The sequence below is a fragment of the Cavia porcellus genome, unplaced genomic scaffold, assembly GCF_034190915.1.
Source record: "Cavia porcellus strain 051 isolate PalLab524CR breed Dunkin Hartley unplaced genomic scaffold, mCavPor4.1 scaffold_25, whole genome shotgun sequence".
In the NCBI taxonomy this organism is placed as follows: domain Eukaryota; kingdom Metazoa; phylum Chordata; class Mammalia; order Rodentia; family Caviidae; genus Cavia; species Cavia porcellus.
Window position 1 is genome coordinate 28,457,476 of NW_026947508.1, and position 27,277 is coordinate 28,484,752.

A 27,277-nucleotide genomic window follows, 5' to 3' on the forward strand; every position below is an offset into this window, starting at 1 on the left:
AAAGGGCCTCTGGGGGCAGGCCTAGGATCCTCACAAGCTTTTCACAGCTTGTTCATTGGCATTACTTCCTGAGTCCTCAGGCTTCATCCTACCTGGAAGCTCCAGTGGGCTAGAGAAGGGCTCTCCACTCACAAGGCCTCGAAGGTGTCATTTGCCCAGAATGCAGCCCCACTATGTCTGACATCTTGTAGGGTTGTTGTCTGGCTGTTAATGCCACACTCTCCCAGTTTTGGCATCATCTAAAAGCTGAACGTCCTTGTACTGCCACTACTGTTGGGAAGCTGCTTGTGAATGCCCTCCAGGATGCCTCTCAACTCAAACGCAGTCCTTGCCTTCTGAGTCAGTGAAGATAGTGCTTTTGTGACACCGGGTCAAGAGGAACACGTCCTTGGGCCCCACTGCCCCTCCCCCGCGCCCTGAGTCTCATTTTATGCGGAGACTCAGTTTTAGCGAAGGGAAACGGCTCAAGATCACAACGCAGTAAGTGGCAAGTCAGATTTTAAAAACCAGGCGACGTGACTCCCAGCTCAGAAGCTTTCCGAAGACTAAGGCCTGTTAAGTCAGTGGGTGGGACGCAGGCGCTCCCTAAAGGCTGGCTCCAAAATGGTGGGGGCAGTGGCGTCAGCAACGCCTCCGCCCCTTCCGTCCACCTTCCTCTCTCTTCTCCAGGCCACCCAGGCGGGGGAGGGGAAGGAACGGAGCAACACACGTGACTTCCGACGACGCGACGCGTGACGCAAAGCGGCGGGCACAGCGCTTGCTTTGTCTTACGGGAATTGTAGTCCAGGAGACTACTCGGTGAGCCAAGAGCCGCAGGTCTTCGACTACATTTCCCAGGAGCCAGCGGGCGTGACGCCGCCGTCGCCGCCACCGGAGAGCGGGGACGCGGAGCGCGCAGTCGGGCGGGGGCGAGGTTCGGGCCGGTTGTGCCGTTGCGAGGTTGCAGCTGAGGTCGCTGCTGTTGGCCTAGGTGAGTGGGCGCTTTTGATGGGAGTTAGAACATCTTCATCGACTTTGGTCTTTTTTTTTCTATCTCTTTTTCTTGGTGGACAGGGCCGAGTCCGGGGAAGGCCTGGCGCGGAGCCGCTTCCCCGCGCTTACACCCCGGCCTCTTCTGAGCGGGCCCCGCTCACTCCGGCTCCTCCCCCTCCCCGCCCTTCAGGGCTTCCCTGCGCTCCGGCCTAGCTCCGGAGGCTTCGGGCTGCCTACTCCCCGGTAATTTCTACACTTTCTTGTCTTTGCAATCAGCAGTCTGAGCGGGGAGCCCTTCGCTAGCCCTCCTTTTGGTCGTATGAACCCCATTATTTGGATTCTTTTCCGGAACTCTCGACTCCCCTCCCCCCAGTCTCCATTACCTAGGAGGGCCCGTGTGGCTGGCACTCGGTAAATGTTAACATTTTCTCTCATTATTTTTCTTGCATAATCTAAATTTGTTTCCTACCGGGAAAATACCCCACTTTTTCTTGGGCTGGAACTGAAGACGACTTCATGCCGGTCGTAATTGGCATGTGTCCTGCTTCTACGAAGCAGTTGTGTTTCAGCATCTAAGCAACTTTATCAGCTATTTTCTTTGCCCTTCTGAATCTTAGGGGTGGAGCGTGGCAGCAGAAGCTGGCGAGCAACGCTGGTGCCCAGAAGTTGGAAGCCATCAGTTGGGAGTACAGTGTTTCTGGGACACTGTTAATTGGGTTGAAGGGAAAACCTTAGCGAGTGTGGTAGGGCCTGGCAGGAGGGAGCCAGTGAAGCTTTCGGGGGTAGGACAGCAGCAGTGTTTTGGAGCCAGACTGCCTAGCTTTTCCTGCTTTCGATTTTAGATCGAGTCTTCACTTCCAGGTGCCTCGGTCTTTTATCCCTCCCCACCTAAATAGTAGTGAATAATTGACTTTTTATTAGGATTATGTGAAGTAAAGATAACTGACCATGATGATAGGATTGAAGAATGCGAAGGCATATGCCATTATTTTTATTTCGTTGTAGATGATATATATATATATATTTTTTCCTTCGTGGAACAACTACTAGTAGTCTTTCGTGTTATCTAGACAACTTGATGTATAAATTCTATAGAAGACAGTTAAAGATTCCAAAGTGGTTGCTGTCTTGAACAATTTGTGGAGCAACCTGAGTTCAGTTTGTTCTTTATTGGGAGATTTGTGAGTTAATAATCATAGTTTAGCGATACCAAAAACAAGTTGTAGTGCAGCCATTTAGGCTTGATTGCTTTTTTTTTTTTTACACTTTTTTTTTCCTTTTTTCTTTTTATTGGTACCGAGGATCGAACTCAACGACCGCCTGCTAGCAAGGCAGGTGCTTATGCCGCTGAGCTAAATCCCCAGCCCCAGGCTTGATTGCTTTTTGTAAAAGAGCTATTTGTTATTCCTGTATGAAACTGTTAGATTAAAAGCCTTTATGTCTAGTTTAGCTAATTTTTTAGTGCTTTTAGCAGCAGTGAAAGAATATCGATTTTTTTGTCTTTATGAGACAGAATCTCACTGGGTATTTCAGGCTCTTCTTGAACTTGCTATGTAGCCCAAGTTGGCCTTGAACTTGCTGTAATGGCATCCTTCGCCTACCAACTGCTGGGATTATAGACATACACACACACCCCCATCGTCAATTTTTAAAGATTAATTTTCGGTTGCAGACTATAGTTTTAGTGGCAGTAATGGTAATTAATATCAAGTATAGGCAGTTTTGAATTGGGTTTAGCCAGTGAAATTATGGATTACAAAAGAATGATCTGTGTTACACTGAGAAATTGGGGGGAGAAAATTTGGAGTATTTTCCAGGATTAGCCTAGAGATGAAGAGGCTGACAAGGCAAATACACATATATTTATTATTTATGTATTTTGGTACCGGGGATCAAACTTGTGACCCTGGCTTGCCAGGCAGGCGCTTAAACCGCTGAGCTAAATCTGCAGCCCCGTATATTTATTTTAGAATGCATAGTTCTAAGAATCTTAGGGTGCTTGCTTGTTTGTCGTGGGCATAGTGACATTCTTTATTGAAGGAAGTATAATTAATGCTATTCGCTCAGACACTAGATTTTTGATGGATTGCAGCACATTCTATAAACATCTTAAGATCAATTCACAGTTGACTTTGATTTTGTGAGTGATTGAGCAAATATTTCCTGAGAACCTACCATTTACCATCCCTGGTGCTGGGCCCTAGGAGTATGTCGGACCGTGTGAGACAGATTTCTTATTTTTTTGGGAACTTGCAGGACATTAAGACCCAAAGGTAAGTATGTAAATTAAGTATATCAGGCAGGGGACTCTTTATTTTAGTTTTTTTTTTTTTGTCTTTTTATTGGTACCAGGGGATCGAACTCACCACCACACACTTGCAAGGCAGGCACTTAGGCCTCTGAGCTAAATCCCCAGCAGGCAGGGGGCTCTGGATAGACTGAAAAGGAACATACCTAAAAGTGATTTGAGGAGAATAAAGAAACTGAGGAGAAAGCCCCCAAGTGGAGGAAGCAAGTGCCCAAAATGGAATTTGGGAAGAGTTTAGTGTGGTTTTGGAACTGAATGGCTGCCAAGAATGACTGATGTACAGTGAGGAGAATGTTTAAGAAAGAGTTAGACACAGAAGGTTAAGGAAGCTGTTGAAGCTTCTTGATGGTTGGGAGGGGTTGCTGATTGGTTGATATCTCTGTCTACAGACATAATTGCTTACGATGTAAGTTCGGCTTATTAGTACAAATAGATGAGGAAGAAAAAGGATTTGTCATTCAGGTTAGAGGGTGATTTATACTTAAATATCACTTGTAGAGAATGGGAAATGAATTCCGAGTGGTGTCAAGAGACTAGTGTACAGCTTTGAAATGATAGATGCCTGACATTGAGTGGTGAAATGGAGCTGTAGTTGTGAGAAGAAGCAAGATGATTTGATTAAATAACTTAAATGTTCTGTAGAGCAGGGTACTCTGTGATTGATGGACTTCATGGCACCCTTGAATTCTTAAAATTTTTGTGGCAGGGAATTGGATTTTCTCAAAAAAAAAAAAAAAAGTTCCTCTCCATTGTTCTGAGTCTTAAAAAAGTTGAAATACTGCCGTAGACCTTGTAATGTGGGTTCATAACCCATAAATCTAAAAAGTAATTGCCTGAGGTCTGTCTTGTCTAGAAGAGACATCCCTTGAAGAAGAATAACTTTGTTTTTGAGGCAGGGTTTTGCCTGTAGTCCAGTGGTGATCTTCTGCCTCAGCCTCCAAAGTGCTGGGATTACAGGTGTGCACCACCATGCCTGGCAAGATTGACTTTGTTACAGTGTCACCAGTTTTCTTTCATTTTTTTGAGTAGAAATAATGAGCTTAATGCTTTACCAAAGAGATGGCCTCTTCGTTTCTTTTGACTAGATTAAGCAAGATAGTAATTAGTCTGACAGGAAGAAACTTGAATCTGGTGAGCCCATTTCATGGAAGTGCATTTCCTAATGATTTTGTTATAGTATCTATTTCATTGATAGAAATGTATTACTTTTTTTTTTTTTTTTTTTTTTTTTTGTGTACTGGGGATTGAATTCACAACCTCAGGCTTGCCAGACAGACTTACACCGCTTGCCTAGATCCCTGGCCCAGAAATGAATTACTTTATTGTGAAAAGGATAAGATGATTTAAAGCTGTGCATGGTAGTGCACTCCTGTAATCCCGCAGTTGGCTGAGGCAGGAGAATCCTTTGCAAGTTGGAGATCAGCCTGGGCTATAGTGATCCCAAGGCCAGCCTGAACTGAATGATGAGACCCTGTCTCAAAAAGACCAAAAAAAATTTTTTTTTTTAAATTTCTTTTGGTGGGGCTGGGGATTTACCTCAGCGGCATAAGCGCCTGCCTTGCAAGCAGGCAGTCGTGAGTTCGATCCCCGGTACCGATAAAAACGAAAAAGACAAAAAAAAATTTTCTTTTGGTTAGGAGTTTCAGGTCTATATTCTTGCCTTTTTTAATTTTTATTTTTTGGGAGACATCCAGACTGGCCTTGAGCTCACTTATGTAGCCCAGGCTGCTATAGCATGCATGTGCCACTGTGCACGGTTTATCCTGTCATTTCATTTTAGTGTGCTTTAATATAACAGTATTATTTTAGAAGGATAGGATATACTTTTGGGGAATATTCTGCCCCTAGGAGAACCTAATATTTTTCTTTTTTAATGACAGAGGTTGAAAACTGGTTTCATGGGCCAAGTCTGTCTGAAAAATGTATGGGGTTTTTTTGGTTGTTTTGTTTTTTGTTTGGGTTCTTCAGCGTAAATTTGAATTATCAGCATTTAAAACTGGTGTTTGAAATCAGGTATGGTGGTACATGCCTGTAATTCCAGCACTCTGGCCTGAGACTAAAGGGTGGTTGCAGGTTTGAGATTGTTGAGTTCAAAACCAGTCTGAACTACATAGTGAGACCCTGTCTAAAAAAAAAAAAATAAAAGGAGTTTTCATGTATAAATTCAGATTCAGGCTGCTCTTGAAAATTGGACCTGACAGCAGTGGATCTGCATTTCTGCTTTGCAGCAAACTGGTTTTGTGGCTTGGGGTGCTCTCTGTAGTTTGCCACAGATCCCTCCATAGCTTAACATGTGTCCCTGACAGGGAGTACGGTCTGTTGGTATTTATAATTTTTGGTTTTTGAGACAGGATCCTGCTATGTAGTTGAGGCTAGCTTTGATTTCACTGTGTAACCTAGGATGGCCTCCAACTCACAGTGTTGGAGGATCTAAGGATCCTCCTGTCTTGGCTTCCTGAGTGCTAGAATTACAGGCATGTGCCACCTTGCCTGGATATATTAGGCCCTTTCTGCTTTATTTTTGTGAGACAGTGTCTTACTATGTAGTTTAGGCAGGCCTTGAACTCATTAAATATCTCAGACTTGCCTCTCCCAGCAGTAGGCCTGCCTCAGTCTCCCTTGCAGGCATGTGGGCACTACACCTAGCTATTGTCTTTTGTAGAGGTATTAACTTGCTGTTCCTTTTCTGGATGTATATGCAGGTCTCTATTGCCCACCTTGAAGGTCGTTTTGTTGTTTTAATATTAAAGTGCTATTTTTAATTTTTTCTATCTGGGTGGCTTATTTTCTTTTGTTTCGTCTAAAAAAAGAACTAACAATCTTTGAGATAAAGTATTGAAGTAGTTTACAAACTGAAGACCCCCCAGTGACTTTTAGGAAGCATAACATTAATCTGACCCTTGCCCATGCCTTTTTTACATGCGTAGTAGGTGTGGTGTCCTTGTTTTTGTTTTGCCTAGTTTATTTGTAGCATCTGGAATATTGTAACTGCGTAGCTTGGCCTGTTTCAGAAATTGGAAGACCAAGCAGAGGGAACTTGCTGACTGTCCTAATTACAAGGCTTTTGGCTCTTACATTGAGACATAAGAATATTTTATTTTACTTTTAGAGATAGGGTTTTGGTATGTAGTTCAGGCTGGCATAGAACTCGCTCACTGTGTAGTCCACACTGGCCTCAAACTCAAAAGGCAGTCTTTCTGCATCAGCCTTCCGAGTGTTGTGATTACAGATGTGTGCCACCATACCAGGCTAGTACTTAATTTTTGTTGAATAAGTGAAAAGTAATGTTTACAAAGGGAAAGGGTCTGTTGTGAATAGTGCAGAGGCTCCTTGATAGCAACACATTATTTCCTGGCTGAGGTAAGTTTAAGAAATAGCGGCTGAAAATTGTGTCTATGACTGATCAATTACCGTAGAGGGGCCAAGTTGTGGGTGGTTGTAAAAAAGGTAGCCGGGATGACCTGAGGGTTTTGAATGTCTCTTTATATTCAGATTATCTGAGGGCAGGAACTTACCTTTGCTTCTCTATTCAAGTAAGTTAAAAATTTGTTGGAATGACAAAATTCTTGCTAATATTAGAGAAGAGGTTAATGGGAAAAACTAGATCAGGGTAATAAAGGGAAAGTTTTTGCATCTGGTCAAAATTTGAGAGATGGAGGTGGTGGAATAGTTGTTTTAATTCAGAATGTCGTAAAATAGGAGCAGATGGCCATCATGGGATTCTCCCACTGAGCAAGTGGACTGTTGTAAGCACCCTGTGCCTCTAAAGTTAGAAAATGGGGGAAAGAAATTTGGCTGATGTAACCCTCGCATAATCCTAAGCGATAACTGCAAGAGTACATACAACAGTAATTTGATTTTTTTGGTACCAGGGATTGAACTCATGACCTTGTGCTTGCCAAGGCAGGTGTTATGCCGCTGAGCTAAATCCCTGGCCCTATAACAGTAGTTTGAAAGAATGAGTTTGCATATTGCCTGATGGTGTGGTGAACACCTGCAGTCCCAGCACTGAGGAAGAAGAATCTTAAATTGCTAAATCGGAGGCCCTACTGGGCGATTTAGCAGCTTTGACCTCAAGATAAAGGCTTGGAAGTTTGGGGAGCAGTTGTAGTTTATTGTGAAGACCTGCGATCAATCCCCAATACTGCACCTCCCCAAAATTATCAAAAGTGCTGTGCTTGGGTTGGGGATTTAGCTCAGTGGCATATGCACCTGCTTGGCAAGTACAAGGTCATGAATTAAATCCCCAGTACCAAAAACAAACAAAAAGTGCTGTGCTTTTTACTCTTGCCAACTGAGTCAATACTTTTTTTTTTTTTTTTGGTACCTGGGACAACTCACAACCTCATACTTGCCAGGCAGGCACTTATGCTACTGAACTAAATCCCCAGCACTAAGTCCATATACTATCAGCATTGTCATTAATTTGGTAAAGGATCTGAGTGACTACTATATGTACCTGGATAAAACAATTTTACCTTGCTAGTGATTCTAAGTAGCTTTTGTTGGCTGTTTGTAATATTGCTTCTGTGGGCATAGGTCAGTGATGGCTAACATTTTAGAGGTTTTAGTAATATAAACAGCCCATTGTGGCATGTGTGCCATAGGTTTGCCACCACTGGCATAGGTCTTGAGACTTTACTCAGCAAACACGTATCAGAGTTAGTTAGTTTATATCCCAGTGAAGGAATTAACAGATAATGAGTTGAGTGTAAGGAGAGGCCTAGCTAGGGCAGGCCTCTACGCAGGGCAGTATGTACCTTACCCAGCTTGGGAGAGTCAAGGACAGTTTGCTGGGAAAGGAGGCCCTTGTTGAAGTGTGTAACTGGTGGTAGTGGTGCAGTCTAGTGTGAGGATTCTACGTGTACAAAGAATTTAGAACCATGGCTTAAGAAAGTTAAGTTTTCCTTTCCTTGATGGCTAAGTAGGCCAAGTATTCACCTTTGTGCAGATCACAGGGTTCAGAGAGCTAAGATAGATAGGTGACCTGCCCCATCTAAATTGAGGGAATACTAAGTATAGAAAAACAGATTAATATTGAGACTACTTACTTGGATTTTGTATGCCTTCGTACTTTATAGTAATATGATTTTACAATAACACTTGAATAGTTTAGGGATGCAGACATTACTTATAAGCTTGCTATTCTTGGAATTTCCTTTTCATTAGATAGGTGTATCTAATGTTAATGTATGACCATGCACTTAGATTGGGGATTTTGTAAAACTGGAGCAGAAGGAGTGTGTGTATGTGCATGTGTGCGGGTGTACTAGTGCATGCTCGTACTTAAAGGGTGGAGAGGGAAGTATTTTAATTTGATGGGTATATGTTAAATGTAGCATTTTTATTTCAAACATCTGGTCATTACCAAGTTCACCTGGGTAAATTATGAGGCTTGTGAGCTGTCTTGCATAATGCAAATCCTGGCACCTGAAGTGTTGCCAGTGGAAGTATTGGGTTACAAGAAGAAAGGTTTTGGCTTTCCTTCCTGTGGGAGGGGGGTTGGAGAGATGAAAACGTGTCAGAAATAGACCAGCAGACTAGTATACTTTGGTGGAAAAAAGCTTGTAGTTTAGGGGTAGATTTTTTTTTTTTTTTGCTTAAAGATTTTTAAAACATTAGTAAAGACATCTGCAAGATGTTGAGTAGCCATTTTATCAGTTACTTCCTCTCATTCCAGAACTTCATCCCGACTTTGTAAATTGGAGAAGCCAGTGGCACTGCCAGTGTTCTTCGTCAGCGTGTCTGGATCTAGTGCAAGTTGAATTATTATTCTGAAAAGGTAAATGAATGGATGGTCAAGAGTAACCAATAGCTTCACTGATTTGTAAAATCAGTTGGATGTGTGCCATCATACCCAGCTCCCAGGGGAATGGATTTTTGTATGGTTTTCTATCTCATATGGTTATATTTATTGTAACTGATGGTATTTTGGTTACAGCAATATTCAGGAGTGACAAAATTATCATTATCGCATATTTGCAACTCAGTTGTGGGTTACAGCTGTTACTTTTCCTTTTTTACAGTTACTTGTTTGCTGTTTTGTTTTGATTTTGTGGTACTTGGGATTAAGCTTGGTTAACCTCCTGCTTTTTTTTTTTTTCTTTTTGGTCTTTTTTTGTTTTTATTGGTACCAGGGATCGAACTCACGACTGCCTGCTTGCAAGGCAGGTGCTTATGCCGTTGAGCTAAATCCCCAGCCCCTTTTTTCTTTATTTTGAGACCAGGTCTCCCTGTGTTACTCTACATTGGCTTCTAACTTGTGATTCTCCTATTTTAGCCTATTGAGTAGTTGAGATTATATCACATGCCACTGTGCCTACTTCCAATTTTAAGTCCTACTGTGTTGTCTTTTGGCTTCCTCTATGGATAAGATCTTAGTTGCCTTTGCATATAAACGTGTAGGTATGTAGCCCCTAAAACTTTAACATCTCTTTGTCCCAGTATTCTGAAATTTCATAGTAATATTTTTGGTGTGTCTGTTTTTGTCCACTGTGCTGGCTACTCAGGGAACTGAAACTCGCATTCTTCAGTTTTGGGGAATCATGTCTTTGATTTTTCCTCTTTTCTGTTGTTCTTGTTTTGCTAGATTTCTTATATTGGATGCTAAATCTTTCAGGTGGATCCAGTAATTTTTTTTCTTTTTGTACTATTTATCCAATTTTGCCTGCTTCCTGGAAGATTTCCTTGGCTGTATTTTCTTATAATTTTTTCAGTTGTGCTCTTACATTGTTTTCCAAAGCATTTTATTTCCTGAATGGAGCACTTAAGATGTGAAATACTATCGTAATGAAGGTTATGGGTAGATTCTTCATATTAAAATAGAGTAGTAATAAATGACATGGCTCTCATAGCTGTGTTATGAATTAAGAGAACTTAATATATTTTATAGTGGTGCCCATCTATTGCTTTTTTTAAAATTCATTTTATTCATAAATAAAAGAAAAAAACTACAACAAAATTTTAAAGTATATCAATTGTGGTAGCATTGTGCATTGTCATCCCCAAATCATTCACCCAGAGCACATCTGCCTTCAGTTGTCCAAACAGTGTCAGCACAAATCTTTCTCTTCAGCGAACTCAGAGAAATCAGTATATATATATATATATTTTTTTTTTCTTTTTCGTTTTTTATCGGTACCAGGGATCGAACTCACGACTTCCTGCTGGCAAGGCAGGCGCTTATGCCGCTGAGCTAAATCCCCAGCCCCAAGAAATCAGTATCTTAACAATTTTTTATATACATATACATACACATAACATTTTTTTTTCTTAAGTTTGTCACACTAGTGAACCAATAAGATGTTTACACGTGTGTATTGTTTATTTCACGAATGAGTATGACCTCAAGGTGCATCCATTTACTGTAAAAGTCTCCAGTTTATCCTTTGTGGATGAGTAAGTACTCCATTGTATAAAAATACCACATCTCTTTTATCCATTCCTCGGTTGGTGGGCATTTAGGTTGTTTCCAAGATCTGGCTGTTATAAACTGTGCTGCTGTAAACATGGGTTCACATATGTCACTGTGATATGATGACTTCAGTTCTTTTAGGAAGACACTCAAAAGGAGATTAGCTGGGTTGAATGAGACCTCCAATCCTAGTTTTTTGAGGAATCTCCACAATGATTTCCACAGTAGTTTTACCAGTCTGCATTCCCATAGCAGTGGAGAAAGGTTCCTTTTTCCCCACACTCCCTCCAGCATTTGTTATTGATTGTTTTTTTTTTTTTTTTTTTTTTTTTTTGATATTGGCCATTCTTTCTGGGGTGAAGTGGAATCTCAGTGTTGTGTTTTTTTGGTACTGGGGATTGAACTTACAACCACGTGCTTCCCTGGCAGGCGCTTATACCACTGAGCTAAATCCCTGGCCTCAGTGTTTTAATTTGCATCTCTCAAATGACCAGTGATGTTGAACATTTTTTCACATATTTATTTGTTGTTCGTATTTCTTTATCTGAAAAGTATATTCATCTCAGGTGCCCATTTTTGGGTTGGATTCTTTAAATCTGGGAGGACTTTTCTTTTTGAGCTCTTTATATGTTCTCGGTAGTAAGGCTTTGTCTGAGAAACAGCTGGCAGACATTTTCTTCCGCATTGTGGGTTGTCTCTTTACTCTGTTGGTTTTTCTTGCTGTGCAAAAGCTTTTTAATAGGGTGAGATCCTGTTTGTTGATTCTTTGTGATAGTTCCTGTGCAATCCAGGTTATGTTCATAAAGTCTTTGCCTGCACCAAAGTCTTCCAAAAGTTTACCTACTTTATGTTCTAGCAGATTTAGTGTTTCTGTTTTAACATTAAGGTCTTAGACTGAAAAGTACTCTTGAGCAGAAAATGGCAAGTGGGAAGATGCTAAGGCTTACTTCCTAGCTTGGTTAGAGAACAGAAAAAAAGGCTGTTGTGGCAGGGGTAAAGATTGTAGGAAATAAACTCAGTGTGATGGTGTGTCTATATAATATGGCACTCGGGAGACCAGAGACAGGGTTGCTGTAAGGCTAAGAGGCTGAGAAACTGAGGCAGGAGGATTGCTATGAGTTTGAGGCCAACCTGAAGTACATGACCAGACCATGTCATTTTAAAAAAAACACAGAAGCAAGAAGTGGGGAGGTAATTTATAATCTCAGAAGCAAGAAGTGGGGAGGTAATTTATAATCTTAAAACTATGGCAAGATAGGGGCTTTGTATATAGATCTGATTGATTCACTTTTGTTTTTTGTTTGTTTGTGTTTTGAGTCCAGGTCTTGGTTTGTAGTAGACTGGCCTTGACCTTATTATGTAACACAAGTTGACCTCTGTGTGGCAGTCCTCTTGCCTCAGCCTCCCAAGTGCTGGGATTACAGGCATGTGCCACCATGTTTAGCTACTTTTGCATAAAAAAAATAGATGTGTGTGTGTGTGTGTGTGTGTGTGTGTGTGTGTATATATATATATATATATATGTATATATATATATATATATATATTCTGGAAATAATTAGACCCATTTTTTTCTTTCCTTCGTGGTACTAGAGATTGAACTATGGGGTTTTGCTGTGAGCTACATCCCAGCCCTTTTTTTACCTTTTTACACCCCCCACCTTTTTTGGTACTGGGAATCGAACTCATGACTGCATGCTTGCAAGGCAGGCACTTAAATCCCCAGCCCCTCCCCAGCCCTTTTTAAAAAAACCTATTTTTGAGTCAGGGTCTTGCTAAATTTCCCAGGCTGCATTTGAATTTGCAGATCCTCTGTGACTACCTCTCAAGAGTGTTGGAATTATAGGCTTGTGGCATCATGCCTGGCTGCACCCATTTCTGTAGGTGCTATTCCTGAAAGAAATCCCATAGTGGGGAGTGTCACAGATTTGTGTTTGAACTAAGTTCTGGCTGAGTTAATTTTTTTTTTAGTTAAAAATTTTTTATTTGGGCTGGGGATTTAGCTCAGTGGCATAAGCGCCTGCCTTGCAAGGAGGCAGTTGGGAGTGTGATCCCTAGTACCGATAAAAAGGAAAAAGACCAAAAAAAAAATATATATTTTTAAAAATTTACAAACAAGGTTTAATGCTCATAGGAAATAAGTTTGCTCTCTAATGGGAAAGCTACACATTGTCTTGCTGCAAAAAGACCCATAGTTAGTGCCTGACACCCCCAATGGGTAACAGCACCTACAGCAGCATCTGTCTGGGGCTGTTGTGTGTCTGCTGCCAGGAGTCAGTGGGCTGTGTCCTGATCTGTGGGATAGGTCACTGTGTACATCTGCCCTGCACCCTCAGTACTGCCTGTTCATCTTCTTGAACTTCTTGTGATGGTGGTCACCAGTGACTTTCTCAGTGGGAAGCTTGTGGTTAGGTGGGGACTAGGCCACTTTGGCTCCAGCTTCTCCATGTTGCCCACTCCATAAGGGCAGGACCTTGGGCTCTTTGTTCCTCACGGTGGCACATTTAGCTCCTTGTGATAAAATCGGTCTGCTGCTGCATTATCTGTGGTAGTGGGCACAGAGGAGACATCTTATTGTTTCTGCTGTTGCTGCTTCTCTGCCAGTAGGTGGGCCTTGGCATCTTCCATGGAGATGATGTTTTTGATTTTAGTGTAGATGGCCAGATCCACCTCAGGGATGCCACTCAGCTTCTGGTTAGACAGCATTTACTTGGCTGAGGACATGCAGATGTCCTCAGGGAGTTCATGCAGACAGTTGTCTTCTTTCTTGAGTTTCAGCTTCTGCTTCTCATGTTCTATGATCCTCTTCCTCCTCTTCAGCCATCTGAATGGACTTCATCGTGTCTGTGTCCTTGTCCCTTGGTTAGTTACAGCAGAAAATGCCTATAGGTGCAGGTCCTCTTTACTGATCTTATACCTTGCTTCTTCATACCCACCGTGCTGCCTGTCTTCATCTGCAAAGGATCATCCACTAAAGTGGCAGTACTCACCCTTTTAGGCCTCTTCCTCAAGTTCTGTGCTCTCCAGTCTCCTCCAGCTTCAATTTTTTTTTTTTTTATCGGTACCGGGAATTGAACTCATGACCAGGTGCTTGCAAAGCAGGTGCTTATGCCGCTGAGCTAAATCCCCAGCTCCTCCAGCTTCAATTTAACCTCCTCTGAATCTTGCTTATCTTCCTTTGACCCAGATTAGCCTGGTGCCTGGTGGAAGGTTTTCTTAGTGAAATCAGTATAGTGGCAGTGGCCCTGTGATGCAGCTGCAGTGGCACTGTGCACGGGCCAGTACATGGCTAGTTAATTTTAGTCTTTCTTTTTTTTTTTTTTTTTTTTGTTTGGTACCATGAATTGAACTCAGGGCCTTGTCCTTGCCAAGAAGATGCTGTGCCACCGAGCTGCATCCCTGGCCCCAGTTAATTTTATTTTTTTCTAGTTAATTTTAAGTGGAAGCAGTAGGTTCAGTTTTCTTTGATTTGTTGTATAGCAGAGATGATTGCTAAGGCCCAAAATAGTAGCACATCTTGAAATCACTTTTGTTTCTATGTAAAATTGTGTTTGTTTTCAAGACATTCACCTGCTTCACCCCAACTCATCTGTCAAAGTGCAGATATACATAGAAAGACACTATATAGTTAACACATGAGGAAAGTCCTCATGGATGGAAACTATAAAAATAAATAATAAACTAGGCATGGTGGCACATGTCTGTAATCCCAGCACTTGGAAGGTTGAGGGGAGTAGGATTACTGAGTTCAAGGCCAGCCTGAAGTACTCATAAAACCAAACAAATTTAAAAGTGGTTGGGAGTTAATGGATTGTGTTCAAAATTTGAGCATTTAAAAGAATTATTATTGCTGTCCTGTAGGACAGTGCTGCCTAATAGCTATTGAAGGTGAGTTCTGTACCTTAAAATTTTCTGAAAGTTGTTTTTTTTTTTTTTTTAAGAGCAGATGAAGAAGCCAAGTGGGGCATGAGTATAATCTCCAAGCACTCTGGGAGGCTGAGGCAAAAACAGCTGCAAATTTTGAGCTCAGTCTGCGCAACTTAATAAGATGTTGTTTCAAGTTAAAAATTTGTAAAAGAACGGATGAAACATCAATGTGAAGTTTTTGGGTTGAGTCTCCAGTACTGTAAAAAGGAGTCATTACAGCCAAGCATGGTGGCACATGCCTGTAATTACCAGCACTCAGGAGGCTGAGGCAAGAGGATTGCCATGAGTTCAAGGCTAGCCAAGAGTGCATAGCGAGACCCTATCTTTTAAAAAATAAGTCGTCCTCGTTTCCAAAAATAAAAAGGTACAAAGTACTGGGACTATAGCTCAGTTGCAAGGCCCTAGTTTCAGTCTTCAATGCTGAAAAGAAAAAAAAGTTAATTATAATGATTTTATTTATTTATTTACTTATTTGTACTGGAGATCGAACTCATGATTGTGCACTTGAAAGGCAGGTGCTTACGCTGCTGAGTTAAATCCCAAGCCCCTCATTTAATGTTTTTAACATTTTCATCTTAACGGAGAACTGATATAAAATACGAAGATACTATATTCTGTTTCTTGTAGTGAGTGTTTGAAATCCTGTATTTATTTTTATTTTATTTTATTTTATTTTTTGTCTTTTTCATTTTTATCGGTACCAGAGATTGAACTCACGACTGCCTGCTTACAAGGCAGGCGCTTATGCCGCTGAGCTGAATCCCCAGCCCTGAAATCCTGTATTTATTTTTATACCAGTTCTGAACAGTCAACATTTTGAGTACTCCATACCCTCAGATACACAGTTCACGATGAGGGCCTTGCAGAGCTTGACTAGCATCCCTTTGGTTCAATCCCTAGTCATCCCCCACTGCCCCACAGCTACTTAACAAAGGAATCAGTAGACCAATATGATTAGATTATTACCCTGCTATGTTCCAAACATGAAGCAATAATCTGTTAACATGTAACAAAATAAACTTGCTTGTTTTTCTCCTGTAAATCTTTGAGATAGACTTGTTTTGGGAAGAGGATTATTATAAAGACTAGTGTCTAGGGGGCTGGGGATTTAGCTCAGTGGCATAAGCGCCTGCTTGGCAAGCAGGCAGTCGTGAGTTCGATTCCTAATACCGATAAAAACAAAAAAGACAAAAAAAAAAAAAAAAAAGACTAGTGTCTATAAAAGATAACATGCAGCACTGGGACTTTAGCTCAGCAGCATAAACGCCTGCCTTGTAAGCACATGGTCGTGAGTTCAATCCCCAGTACCAAAAAAAAAAAGATAACATGCAGCTATTTTTCCTGATATTATCATAAACAAGCTTTATGCTGAATTCCACAAAACCAGTTAATTGTTGTGATTGGCTACTTAGCTTAGTTGTAATAATGACAACTAGAATAAAACCATGGATCATTAGGCAACATAGATTATAGTGTCTTTATTATGTTAGAAAAGCTGAGCGTTCCTCTAAGAAATGAGAGGAAAATATTCCCCAATGATAACGCATACTAATTTAAAATGGGAACTAAAATTGCTGTTACCCTCCCTGAGGGACATAGAAGAGCCTTTGGGGTGAATTGAAGATCCTTTAAGCTGCCAGCTATGCTGTTCATTCTGTTTCCCTAATGATGAAACACTAATCACATAGATGGTCTTGAGTTTAATAGATATACTTCAAGTGAATTCACAGAAGACATCATAGGTTACCTACACACGGAATACTGTGATGAAAACGTAAATGAATGGCTCTGCCTGCTGTTGAGTTTTTCCTGCTAATGGCTAGAATTGGAGATTTGTCTTTCAAAGTGATTGAATATGACCTTTTGTCTTGTGTCTTCCTTAATAATATGATGCTTATTTCTGGTGTATTTTTTTTGTTGTGACACATAACAATTTAGCTAGTAAAATGAAAAACATTATTCTGTGCAGGATGATACCTAATTACTCATTACTTACAGACAAATAAGTGGCAAGAAAAATACATAAACATTGCTGTCTGGTTGCTTTGGGTCAGTAGCCAAACATAGTAATGTAAAATACGAACTTTGCTGGGTACTATGCACATAGATATAGTACTTATTTCTCATGGTCTTCCTGTGAAGTGATGGTTACATTAGGAAAATGAGAGTATTTTGTCCAGCTAATTGGTGGCCGAGGTAAGATTTGCACTCAGTTGGGTATGGTGGTGCACGTCTATAATCCCAGCATTCTTGTGGAGTTGAAGTAAATTAGGAGATTAGCATTTTTTAGCAAGACTTACCTCAAAGTAATGAGGAACCAGAGAGGGTGGTTCATGCCTATAATCCAAGCACTTTTTTTTGGTACTGGGGATTGAACTCATGAGGTTACGCTTGCCAGGTGGGTGCTTACACTGCTGAGCTAAGTCCCTGGCCCATTCTGAGCACTCATGGAGGCTGAAGCAGGAAGATTGCAAGTTGAAGCCTGGCTCAGTGGATTCAGTATCCATTGCAAGGGGTACCTTGGTTTGCAAACTTAATTCTTTCCATGGGTTTGGTTGCAGAATTCATTCCACAATTCTGGTTGCAAGCTTACAAGTACCATTGTACTAGAAGAAAAAAACAAAAGTTTCAAACCTAGTTTTTTCTTACTGCCAAAGCCACTACTTGATTTGGCCGGTGCTATAAAGTGATTCTTTAGGACCCTGTCCATTTGGGACTTGGTCTTGTCTTTTTTTTTTTTTTTTTTTTTTTTTTTTTTTTTTTGTCTTTTTCGTTTTTATTGGTACCAGGGATCAAAATCACGACTGCCTGCTTGCAAGGCAGGCGCTTATGCCGCTGAGCTAAATCTCCAGCCCTGTCTTCTTTTATTGGTATATTTTAGATATAGTGATAACATTCATCACAGAGAATTGGTACCTATACATAATAAAACTTGATTCTTTTTTTTCCCCATCCCTCCCTTGACCCCACTTCCCTTCCTTTTTCACAAAAGCTTTGTTTTTTCCTTTCTTCCCTTCTTTACCCCCCCCCCCCATTGTTCCCCTTCTCATTTGAACATTTTTCCCCCTGGCCATTTTAGATTGATGATTTGCTTTAGCATATTCTTCTCAAGACATACCTTTACATACATTTTGAATGAATATTAAGAAAAACTGAATAGAACTTAGATTCTAGTCCCATCTTGGTTACTTGCTGTGTTGAAATTATGGGTTAGCTTTCCCCGGAATTTTTCTATCTGCTTTGGCCTTCCTGCACTATTCCTGGCCCTTCTTTATTTTTAATTTTTGGTCTGAGTGTCTAAGTTGCCCAGGCTAGCGTTGAACTTGGGATGTTTTTGCCTTAGCCTCTCAGTGCTGGGCAGATATGTGCCACAATACTGTTTCCTTTGGTCTTAACTATGAGATACGTGTACCATTACCATACACACACACACACACACACACACACACACACACACACATACATACATTTCTAGTTGAGAATAAATTCACAGAAAATTATGAAGATAGTAGTTTATTTATTTATTTTGTCTTTTTGAGACAAGGTCTCCCTGTGTAGTTCAGGCTGCCCTTGAATTCAGTGTGAAACACAGGCTGGCCTTGAACTCCCAGCAATCTTGCTTCACCCTCCCAAGTGCTAGAATTATAGGTGTGTGCTGGATCAGTTTAATTTTTAAATGGAGAGAAACAGCAATTTGAAGGAGTAAGTTAAGGTGTTTACTAGCAAAGTTTTGTCATTGTGGTCTTAAGTTATTAATATTTTGTCTGTTGCAAACCTGTTCTCAAAGGTTATGTTTAAAGAAATCCTAGCTGAGTTCAAGGACAGTGTGGACTACAAAGTGAGACCCTGTCTCAAAAAATAAATAAAAAATCCCACTACATACCCTACATACCATTGAATGCAGTATTTAAAGCTTAGGCATTTTGGTACTAAATTTCAGAATAATTATGATTTCATAACATACATAAGTTTGTGTCTTTAAATTATTTAAGCATTAGAAATTCTCTCCAGGAATCATGCCTTCATCCTATAGGAGGATGCTTAATGCACAGGTGGGCACTTTCTACAAGTTGTAATTCTTTTTTTAAAAAAAAAATTTATTTTTATGTATGTATGTATTTATTTATTTGTCTTTTTTGAGATGAGGTCTTTTTTTTTTTTTTTTTTTTTTTATGGTTACTACTGCATTTATTTTCCTACAGCCTGTCTTCCCACAGCTTCAACACTTTTGCCTTAAACACAAAGTTTAGAACTGGATCACTTGGCCCTTCCTCTTCTTGTCTCCTCCTAGTTCAAAATGCTTGCATCTCTTAATGGCCAGCATCCTCTTCGATCTGCAGTTAGGTTCCACACACTCCAGCCTGAGCACAATCTTCTTGGTCGTTTTAGCCTTCTTCCGGAAAATAGGTTTCGTTTGCCCTCCGTAGCCACTTTGCTTCCGATCGTAGCGCCTCTTTCCTTGGGCATACAGGGAATCCTTGCCCTTCTTGTACTGGGTCACTTTGTGAGGCTGATGCTTGCCGCACTTCTTACAGAAAGTCCTTCGGGTTTTAGGTACGTTGACCATCTTGGCAGTAAAGCGGTCGATAGATCCGAAGCCCTCACTCCTCGCCTCGAGATGAGGTCTTGCTATGCGTTCAGGCTGGCCTTGAGCTCACCTTACTTGCAACGATCCTCCCATCTCAGCCTCCCGAGTGCTGGGATTACAGGCGGGAGCCACCACGCCCGGCTTTATTTATTTGTTTTTTTTTTTTTTTTTTGCGGTACTGGGGATCGAACTCATGACCTCGTCCTTGCCAGGCAGGCACTTATGCCACTGAGCTAAATCCCCGGCCCCTGTAAGATTCTTTTTAAAATTTTATTTTAAAAAAAGGATAAAACAAAATAACAGAACAAAGCAGATCAGAAGAAAATAATGTAAGTGATACAGATTTCAAAATACGATAGCAGGAGATTTACAATGGCTACCATAATGTCTCTTAGGTTGTAAGAGCTTAAATTATTATTTTTTTAATTTTTAAAGAGAAAAATATATAACAATTTGAAAATATAGAGGGTAACAATAGTTAATACATTGCATATGGTTATCTTTCATTTAGAGTACAGGATATTTGCCTTTAATTGTCCAAACAATATTAGCACAACTCTTTCTTTTCAGTGAACCCAGTAATTAGTAGTATAACAATCTTAACTTGTGTGTGTGTGTGTGTGTGTGTGTGTGTGTGTGTGTATGTATGTATATACATTATTTCTTTCAGCTTCTCAAACTAGGGAGAACATTGTAATGTTTACATGTACAAGTCTGGTTTATTTCTCTTATAAGGATGGTCTTGCATCCATTTACCAATAAACATCTCAAGTTTAGCCTTCTTTATGAGTTATTAGTACTCCATTGTATAAAAATAGCACTTTTTTTTATCCATTCTTTGGTTGATGGACATTTTAGGTCATTTCCAACATCTACCTATTACAAATTGTGCTGCTATAAACATGGATGCATAAATATTGTCGTGGTATGGTGTTTTTAATTCTTCTGGGAAGATACGCAGAGAGGGGAATAGCTGGGTCAAATGGGACCTTCAGTCCTAGTTTTTTGAAGAATGTCTGCACTGATTTCCACAGTGGTTGCACCAGCCTACATTCCCACCAACAGTGGAAAAGGTTTCCTTTTTCCCCTCTACCCTCCAGCATTTGATTTTTTCTTTTTTTTTAAATAAGTGCCGGGGATTGAACTCACGACCTCCAGCATTTGTTATTGGTTGATCTTTTTGATAGTAGCCATTCTTTCCAGGTGGAATCTGTGTTGTTTGAATTTGCATCTCTTGAATGACCCGGTCATGTTGAACATTTTTTCATATATTTATTTGCTGTTTTTGTTTCCTCATCTGAGATGTATGTTTTCATCTCAGATGCCCATTTTTGGATTGGGTCTTTAAATGGGGAGATGTTTTTGTTTTTGTTTTAGTTCTTTATATGTTCTCTGTAATAATCCTTTGTCTGAGAAACAGCTGACAAACCTCTTTTCCCACATTGTGAGTTGTCTCTTTACTCAGCTGGTTTCTCTTGCTGTACAAAAGCTTTTTAATAAGAGATTTTAACATTAAAATGATATTGTTTACTGACTTACATGACAAAGTAATGTGATAGCTATTACTAGCAGAGTAAATGTCAGGCGTCCCTGATTTTGATTTCTTCAGGTCTTATGGGTGTGGGTGAGGCTTGGCAAAATGTTACCCTGGAGACACCACAGCTGCACTTGATGCTGTTTCTCTCTTTTCCTCTCCTTTTACTCGGGAGATGTCAGTCTCCAGAGGAAAGAATAAAATAGTAAACATGTTTAATATTTCACCTGGGCTCTACCTTCCTATGATGGTTTTCTAGAGATGCACACACCACAAAGGAGGGCCACTATTTTGCTTGAATCTCTATAATTGGTATATTTTGTGTTATCTTTATTTCAGTTATGTTGTTGCCCACTCACCAAGAATTTTGTACTTAACTGCCTTTAGTGACTGTGGAAATGTTACTACTTGACTGGAGCTGGTAGCAGTGGAGTTATATACTAAATAACTTGGCACTGATAGAGGAAATTAGAGTCTTGTGGCACTGAGATCAGTTTGACCATCTGTGCCTTTGAATAAGATGAGGAAGAAGTGAAGGTGATCTCGCTTTCTATGTAGGAGAACTGGTTAGGGCTGTAATGTATACTTATTTTTTTTCTGAGACTGTAGTCAACTGTTCTTATATGAAGAAAATAAGAAATCAGAAAGAGCCTGCTAGTTTGTCAAGGTCAGTGTCCACATGGGGCCAAATGGGAGAACAAATCAGATATGGTCACTGACTGATTAATCTTGTTTTTTTGGTCCATGCACAATTAGAGAAAATTATTTTTGAGACCTACTTTAAAGGGGAGGGTGTAAGAGATAATGCAGTTGACCATCCCCAATCTGAAAATCCAAAGTGCTCTAAAATGTGAAACATTTTTGCCTTTCTCCTACTATTCGCATATTCTATAAGCCTCACATCGCTCTATACAGTTATTTGCCCCACCCTTCCAGCCCAGCCTGTCTCTATCAAAAAAGTTTTAGCTCTGTAGCCCCCCTCTTGTAGGTGGGTTTTTTTTTTCTTCACTGTTTTCTCCTTTTTGTGGTGCTGGAAATCTAACCCAGATCTTTACATGCTAGGGAAGCATATCCCTATCTCTTTAAGATGAAAAGTTTTCAATTTTTACTTCATCTATTAATTACTAACACTTGGACATTTATAAACATATCGTGGATGTTACTCATTTGTACTTTTCAATATTTTAATACATCTTTAGAGGCTTAATTAAAATATTTGGCCCCTAGTCCCACCACCACCACGCACTATACTGATCTCAGAGCGCTATACTGATCTCAGAGCTCAGATGGTTCACAGTGAGCTATATCCCAAGCCCACCTCCCTCCGCTCCCCTCCTCTCCCTTCCTCTTTTCTTTTCTTATTTTGGTACCAAGAATTGAACTCACAAACTTACATGTGCTGGGCAGGTGCTTATGCTGGTGAATTATATATATCCCTGGTGCTTTTCTTTACTTTTTTTATATTAGGAATTGCACTCAGGATCTTGTGCTTGCCAGACATGCATTTTGTGCCTCTGAGCTGCATCCCTGGCCCATTTATTTAATTGTAATATGAGAAGTCAGTAAGTTGCCCACGCTGGGCTGAAATTTAGGAACCTTCTACCTCACACTCCAGATTAGGGCTGTAATGTATACTTATTTTTTTTTTCTTTTTCTTCACTGTCTTCACTTTTTTTCTTCACTGTCTAACTAGATTACTGATTTTATCTGTTGTTTTGATCATTAATTTCTGTTTAGAGTGTGGTATTTGTTGATCTTGTTTTGCTTCTAGATGGAGCCTATTTGGATCTATCTTATTGTTTAATCGAAATTAAACAATATTATTACTCCTTTGTGGTACTTCTGGTTCTTTGAGTTAACGTTGGGGTTTTTCTCATGCGACCTTGGAGTGATAATTGGACACAGGAATATGCACCTGCATGCCTGCCGTTGAGGGAGGCTGAGGTTAAAAAGATCACAGCACCTATGAGACCAGCCTGGGCAACATATTGAGACCCCCATCTCTTTATTTTATTTACTTCTGTTTTTTTAAGAAAAGTTTTCTAATGTGTTAATATTTCAGCAAAGATGTTGTGATGGTTTTAAAAAGCAGACACTGTTTGAGGCTATAAAGCTATAAAGGAGTTTTACATTTAAAATATTAGACCTATGGGATTTACTGAATAACTGCTAGATCCAGAAAAGAAATTAAATCTGAAAGGTTAAATCCAGTATTAGCACCTACAATATCTCTGAAAATAAAATTGTGTCGTTCTTTCATAATGTATTTCATAACTTTCTCTTAAATACAGTACTCTCAAACCCCCAAAAGAATTAAGGGCATCAGAAACCCAAAACTAAGCATGCAGACAAAAGAGCTACAAACAGACTCAGACTTGAGGGTTTAACTTGTAAGTCACTTAACTTTAACCAATCATAAGATTTCAGTGCAGTGAACACTGTATTTGAGAAGTCTGTGAAGCATATTGTTTGCCAATAGGGTTAAAAAGTGGCAAGTGGGAGATTGTGAGTTTGATCCCCAGTAACAAAACAAAAAACAGGCAATATACAGTAATAACCCTATCAGATTCTCCCTTCAAAAATTACAGTTACAACAAAACTATAGTTACATTATGTATTACACTTGTTTATTACACACTCAGGGACACAGCAAAGACATTTATGTGTTTGATGGTTTAGCATCCACTTCACTGTGCTTATTTGTATAATGAACGAGCAACACAGACCACCACTTCCCCACACTCAAGATAATGCAATAATATAAAAATCTCCAAAGAAATGAACTGGAAATTGTATTAAGTACTGCTTTATTTTTTTAAGTACTGCTTTAATTAGGAATATATGCTATAATGAAACAGTACACATGCATTATTTTCTTCATTGAGCTTCAGTTTAAAAAACTGAATAGCAGAAATCTTAGGATTTGAATCATAGCAAAGCAAATTGGGTAGTTCTTTGAAATCTGGGACCTATCCTAGCAAAACCACAAACGTATGTAACCTCACCTATAACAAAGCCTTTTATTAACTTGAATGAATCAGACTAAACACTGGCTAAGATAGGGCTTGTGAACTCAGAAACTACTGGGAAACTGGCCCAATGAATAAAATGGTACTGGTGTCAAGGAAGAAATGAAACTGCACTGGATAAACAACTTCATCTTTTAATAATGGCTCTGAATTTACAAAGTGGTTTCATTTTGTTTTCTCAGAAACAAATCAAAAGATTACAGAGTCCTACGTAATTTGGATGCTGAGCAACTAGAGGTCACCCCAGGTATGGAATTTTAGAAAGAGTCCTTGGAGTAAATGGCACCATGGCTCTGGTAGGAGATGCAGAAAAACGATGCTCTGGAGAGGAGCATCATTCAGTCAGTGGGTAGATGAAGATCCCAGCAGCAGGTGGGATCTTTATTTATTTATTTATTTATTTTGCCTTTTTCTTTTTTATTGGGTTCGGGGATCAAACTCATGACTGCCTGCTTGCAAAGCAGGCACTTATGCCGCTGAACTAAATCTCCAGCCCCTAGGTGGGATCTTTAAATCAATGGTTTATCTTCCACTGCTTATGCTTATGTCTTCATAAATGCTAATTTTAATAACTCGAAGTCCTTTCAGTGAGACCTGTTAGGAGGAGGCGTTGGGAAGCTATATCTTCTCATCCTGTTTCTTGTTTTTGTTTTTGATACCTGGAATCAAACTCACGACCTTGTGCTTACCAGGCAAGCACTTGAGCCACTGAGCTAAATCGCTCGTTTGGTTCTTTTCTTTTCTTTTTTTTTCTTTTCTGTCTTCCTTTCCCTTCCCTTTTCTTCCTTTCTTCCTTCCTCATTCAGTTTTTGCATATACTTGGAGATTTTCTTCAGGGTCTTCTCTCATAATGGGTTTCTATGTATAAGAAGATGTTAAAGAAGTCAGACAGCCTTTGAAATAGAATTGGCACTTGAGCGTCTTTGCTTTTTGCAATAAAGGTTATTTAGAGTTCATACAGTTTCTTCAAACTGCTGCCTATCATTCCATTTCTCCAGCAGTCTTGCAGGAGTCTTAATCTAGATCTGGCAGTGTGTGCCACTGCCTTGTGTAGTCTCCCTAAGTGAAGTCTTCCTGGACACTGGTACCTGCTATAGTCTCGTGGCAAGGACTGTGCAGCCCCTCTGTTCTCCAGCTGCTGTTATGCCCCCTTTGCTGTCACTCCCCATCTCCTATTTTAGAGAAATAAAAACTTAATAGAAAATAAGATAGCCGGACATGGTGGTGCTTTCTATAATCCCAGCACTTGGGAGGTTGAGGCAAGAGGATCACTGCAAGTTTGAGGCCAACCTGAACTGCATAGTGTGAGACCCTGTCTCAAGAAGACAGAAAATAAAGCCACTTCTTTATATTTTATTGCTTTAGAGAATCAGCTGGTGCTGTTTGGAGAGCACCATGAGAGATGCTTTGAGCATGCTTCTTAAGGTAGACTAGGTCTTGAGGAAATTTAATACCCTGTAAGATGTTGTTTGGTATTGATGGGGCTGGGGATTTAGCTCAGCTTGCCTTACAAGCTGTGGTCATGAGTTCAATCCTTGGTACCAAAAAAAAAAAAAAAAGTTTGGTATTGATGGGAATGAGAGAAGAATGCAGCATACAGACATTAAATTATAATACTGTAGTACTCAAAGCAGATGAAATACAACAAATGAAAGAAAACAGTAGCTCTGTGTTCATAGCCAGTAGGCATGGACATTAGTCCCTACTCATCGCAATTTCTGTGTCCTTATATGGAAATAAGAGCTTTGAAGGACTCAGGCTAGAATTGATTTTACAGTTTAACTGTTTTCAGGTTATATGTTTACATTTTTTATGTGCTTCTAAATTTAAGAGATACCTTTATTATAGTAAATTTTCTTTCCATAAAAATATAGTGTTTAAGAACTGGGAGTGGGGGATGTAGCTCACTGTGCATGAGGCCCTGGATTGCAGCTCCAGCATGGGGAAAACAAAATTTAGTTAAAACTTACATGATGTAGGCTGGGGATTTAGCTAAGCAGCATAAGCACCTGCCTCGCAAGCACATGGTCGTGAGTTCGAACCCCGATACCAATTAAAAAAAAAAAAAAAAACTTACATGATCTTGGTATTAGTTGAAATATTGGCTGAAAGATAATTGTCGTTTTTATGTAATTTGTCTAATTAGGGTTGGCAAGGTTGATATTCCTGAATCCCTATTAAAAGAATCTGCTTGGCATTGTTTGCTTCTGGGAACTCAACCTCTGCTAAATGGAAGCTCTCAGTGGGTGCTTTCAGGGCTGTAAACATGGGGCACACTGTTGTATGTCCTGTAACTTTAGTAGACACTTAACATGTAAACACACAGTGCTAGCATGGTCTAGTGGCACTAAAATCCAGAGAGAGAAGTTAAAATGAGTAACTTAAGAATTTGAGTCTTAAAAAAAGTATTTAAGTCTTTAATATCTTTGAAAACTTTTTAATTCAAAGGATAACCCTAATTTAGCCTTTGCTGCCAATACTATTTTCTTGGAGTTGAAAAATCAGATGCTTTTTTTGTGGCATAAAAAACATGTGGATATATGTCTAAAGACATTAGGTTTATTCTAAGAAAATATGCTTGCTCTTTCAAGGTTAGTAATCTTGGTAAGTAGACAAGTAATTTGGAAAAGGCTTGAGCTTTTAAATGATGGTGAGAGCCGGCTGTATGACTGAAATCTCAGCATTCGAGAGACTGAGGCAGGAGGATTGTTGCGAGTCTGGAGATGAGCCTAGGCTACAAAATGAGCTCAAGGCCAGTCTAAACTGCATAGAGAGACTCTGTCTCAAAAAGACAAAAGACAAAAATACTTTTTTTTTTGTACAGAGGATCCAACTCACAACCTCACCCTTGCTAGGAAGGTGCTTACTCCACTGAGCTAAATCCCTGGCCCAAAAGACAAACAAACAAAAACGAAAAAATACAATGATGGGTCTGGATTTACCCTCTCAAGGGGCTCTGCACAACTGTTTGAAAGTTTTACTCTTGTTCCAAATGACAGAATTGTATCTTGACGTGATCATTAAAAAAGCTGTTGGAAGGAAACTCTGCTCTTGAATTTTAAATGAAAGGGCACAGGAATAGAGCAGCTGTGTAAATATAGAATGGAAGGAGACATTACTAAAAGAGGTTTAGGGAAAAGGACTTTTAGGCATAGTGACTCTTGAGTTGACCATAAACCAACTCAACCAACTCACACCTCTGGTGTGGTTCCAGAAAGAGAAATCTTAGAATATGTTAGTAGTTTCTGAATCTTGGGTATCCGACCCTTTGGCTTGCTTGGGCTGCACTGAAGGTAGAGGAATTGTTTTGGGCCACATATACAGTTAATAATATTTAAGCTGCAGTACAAAACGAACAAACAACCATTTATTTTTATAGTATTAATAATGTTACATATGCAATTATAACATCATGAGTAAAACTATATGTATGTATGTATATGTGTTATATATATATATATATATATATATATATATTTTTTTTTTTTTTTTTTGGTCTTTTTGA

The 27,277-nt window shown here is 39.8% G+C and overlaps 2 protein-coding genes and 1 pseudogene across 3 annotated transcripts in view; 1 reads left to right on the forward strand and 2 right to left on the reverse strand.

Annotated features, from left to right (window-relative positions):
• Nucleotides 1–785: 785 nt before the first annotated feature.
• The window catches only part of Thrap3 (thyroid hormone receptor associated protein 3), a 49,094-nt gene continuing 22,602 nt past the window's right edge, over nt 786–27,277 (forward strand). The window contains exons 1-3 of one of the 2 annotated variants that reach the window (XM_005004210.4): nt 786–970; nt 8,961–9,062; nt 23,955–24,019. The gene's annotated coding sequence lies outside the window, so the exon portion shown is untranslated. The remainder of the gene's footprint in view (nt 971–8,960; nt 9,063–23,954; nt 24,020–27,277) is intronic. The other variant, XM_003471318.5, reaches the window with a different exon arrangement.
• On the reverse strand, nt 13,027–16,956 carry LOC100731296 (splicing factor C9orf78-like; annotated as a pseudogene).
• LOC100735288 (large ribosomal subunit protein eL42) lies at nt 18,848–19,233 on the reverse strand. The gene has a single exon (XM_003471324.4). The coding sequence runs from the start codon at nt 19,186–19,188 to the stop codon at nt 18,868–18,870; it is 321 nt and encodes a 106-aa protein (XP_003471372.1). The 5' UTR covers nt 19,189–19,233; the 3' UTR covers nt 18,848–18,867.